At 41.3% G+C, this 2867-nt stretch overlaps 1 protein-coding gene across 1 annotated transcript; it reads right to left on the bottom strand.

Annotated features, from left to right (window-relative positions):
- Nucleotides 1-1158: 1158 nt before the first annotated feature.
- Nucleotides 1159-1763, bottom strand: LOC103399049 (solute carrier organic anion transporter family member 5A1-like; the record flags this gene model as incomplete). Its single annotated transcript, XM_008337795.2, has 2 exons — nt 1159-1539; nt 1627-1763. Coding segments are annotated over 2 exons (396 nt in total), but the record flags the coding sequence as incomplete, so codon positions are not given.
- Between the last annotated feature and the right edge of the window lie 1104 nt (nt 1764-2867).

Genomic DNA, 2867 nt, shown 5'->3' with positions numbered 1-2867 from the left:
GTACCATGCTTCATCAGTTATCTGCTCTCCAAGACAAAAAAAAATCCTGCCTCGACTGCTGCGAGCTATGCAGATAACCATATGCATCTATTGAAATAGAGTAGATGGAGAATTTATGATAGCAATTCAGTCAAAGATGGAGAGTGTAAGCGCAAACATGCACGTTTGTGTTAGTCTTCTCTGCTACTCCATCTGTCGGTGCCCGTGTGTGGAAATGTGACTGAATTCCCCGGAGAGCTCATTTAAAGAAGCAATAGTGAAGGAGAGAGAGGGAGAGTCTGTCTGGGTGAGTGAAAAAAAATTAGACAAGAGAAAATTGGGAAACACTGGAGCGGGATTCTTCATGTCTAGAGGGGCTCTCCCAGAGAAAAGCAGGAGATTCCCAGTCAAGCAGATGGCTCATAAATAATGGTATCCAATAGTTCACAGTTACAGGCTGTTACTTTTAAAAAGGCAGTTTTATTTTGCAAAAAGAAATGTGTAAAAAAGCTGACTTAAAGCTTGAATTTGGCCATTATGTCTTGGTAGTCCATGGTATGAAAGTAGGCGTTAAATCAGATGGTTGGCTATTATTTTTAAATTAGGTCACACATACACATGTTTTGCCACAGCACTGGTGGAGAACACCTGGATCTTTCCTCTAATTAACCACTAGCTTTGTCACAAGGTGTATTAATAATTTCCAATAATTAAACATTACATTCCAAGGATAAACATATTCAGTTTCAATGGAACAAAAATATTTAAACCAAATTATAAATATTAGTTTATTTGTGTATTTTAAGGTAATGAAGTGTCAATCAACATAATATTGTGTGAGCTGGAGTATGAAGGCATGGATTCTGTGCACATAATGGGCTCAGACTCAGGGTCACGCTAATTTTGACCTCTGAGGTTTTAGCACCAAATTCTTATCAGCTCATCTTAAGTCTGTTTAGATTACGTGACATTATGTCACATGCTCACTTTCCTTAACACGGTTGTGAAGCTTTGAAAAGGTCTTCACCTCCATCCATCAATGTCTTCTGCCATGTTTACTACTAATTAAGGTAAACCAGAGGCAGTCTGTAGTTAAACTAAACCATAATTACAGTAAATAATGCGCTTCATTGGCAACAAATCCTGATAACCTCTTCCATCATTAATCAATAACTCCTCCAAGGAAGCTTTCCCTCTTTGTTAAGTTAACTAATTGTGCCTATTGATTGGATTATGGGCCATTTGTACATCAATAGTTCACTGTTCCTTTGTGAGAAGAACTTCCATTAACACCTCACATTTTAAAGGGTAAAAGAAAGGCCGATAATAATCTGGTCCTCACCTTTGATGTCCTTTCCGAAGCCCATGGAGGAGGAGACGTTCTGGCCTTTGCTGCTCGACTTTTCCTTCATCACGTCGTCATCGCTGGACACATCACCAGGAGAGCCAATCTTTTTCTTCTTCCTCTTTTTGTGCCGTGGAGGCAGCTTTTTGGGAAAGGCAAACATGGGGAAGATCACCAGGAGCATGGCTATGGCACACAAGAGAAAGCCGCTCCACCTGGGAAGACACAGAAGAAGAGAGGGTGTAGAATTAATGGAAAAAAAAATCATACAGACAGCCACGCAGATGTGCATATGTCTTTACCAGTTGCCAACAAAGCGAGGGTCGCTCTGATCGATGTTCACTACAGTTTTGGGGTCGACGTAGAAGCCGATGAGGACACCACCCAGCAGGTAGCCAGCTGCAGGTCCGAGGGCTCCCATCACATACATGATAGCTAATTAAAAAAAGTGAAAAGGTCAGGAACTACAGTCAGTAAGTTGCTTTTTTTTTATCACTTTTGCTCATTAACGCTACTGAAATCCCACTGTTACTTTTAAAATTCAGACCTTCAGGGTTTCAGAACACCTGCTTCAAGATGAGTTGGAACTCAGCAGCCCTCAGGTCGTTATTTAAAGCTTGTGAAGAGACTGTAAAAACCAAATTGATAGCTCCAGAGGTCTCAAACTGACCTGAGGGCCAACCCGCAGATTGCCTGAACTTGTGCACCACAGTTCAAGCGTAGGGGCATTTACTCACAGGGGCTCTCAGGCCATCGCTTGGCTGAACCAATGAAACATTGAAACTCTTCTACAGGAAGGGGAAAAACTCATTAAAGTAAGATAAGCTTAGTTGAACATGTGGAAAAAAAACCCTGCGGAAATCCAGTGGCAACACGAGTCCAAGGCATTAAAGCAGGCCGTAAACGGGGCAAACTTTCTATAATTACACCTGGAACATTGCTGCAAGCAAGGATGTGCTGTTTGTGTGTGCACATGAATGTGTGACTACGATGGTTGTGTGGCTGCACATATACAAATTCTTTGCTGCAAGTTGAATCTTTATTAAAATTCTAATTTTCTTGTCAAAACAGCCTGACAACAAATGCAGTGGAGTGGCAGTGAGGCAGTGTGTGTGCACACACACATTGAGTGTATTTGTACTGCTATTTCCAACAGTTTAAACCCAGCTGCTCAGGCACCGGGGTGTGATTCACGTCCTGAGTGACATCCAAAAATGTTTAATCTCCCTCAGGTCTAGAGAAGCCTTCCTCCAGACACGTTACATAATACGCTTATGCATGAAGACAAACACACACTTGCTTGTGTAAAGTTTGTTTTCCAGTAGAGCGGAAACTTAAATACTCATTTCACCCCAGTCTGCGGCTCTACATGTCTCTTCCCTCGGTGCCAGTATTTGAACATATCTGTACAGCAGATGGAATAAAGGACTAATAACAAGAAGCAGCATTTAGCCAAAAATAATCTATGGTTGGTCTTTTCTGCAGGCAGGTACTGGTATGAACCACATTCGGTTTCTTAAAAAAATAAAAAATAAAAATAAAA

The sequence above is a fragment of the Cynoglossus semilaevis genome, unplaced genomic scaffold, assembly GCF_000523025.1.
Source record: "Cynoglossus semilaevis isolate Cse_v1.0 unplaced genomic scaffold, Cse_v1.0 C19271547, whole genome shotgun sequence".
NCBI classification, from domain to species: domain Eukaryota; kingdom Metazoa; phylum Chordata; class Actinopteri; order Pleuronectiformes; family Cynoglossidae; genus Cynoglossus; species Cynoglossus semilaevis.
This window is presented reverse-complemented; position numbering and strand designations above follow the sequence as displayed.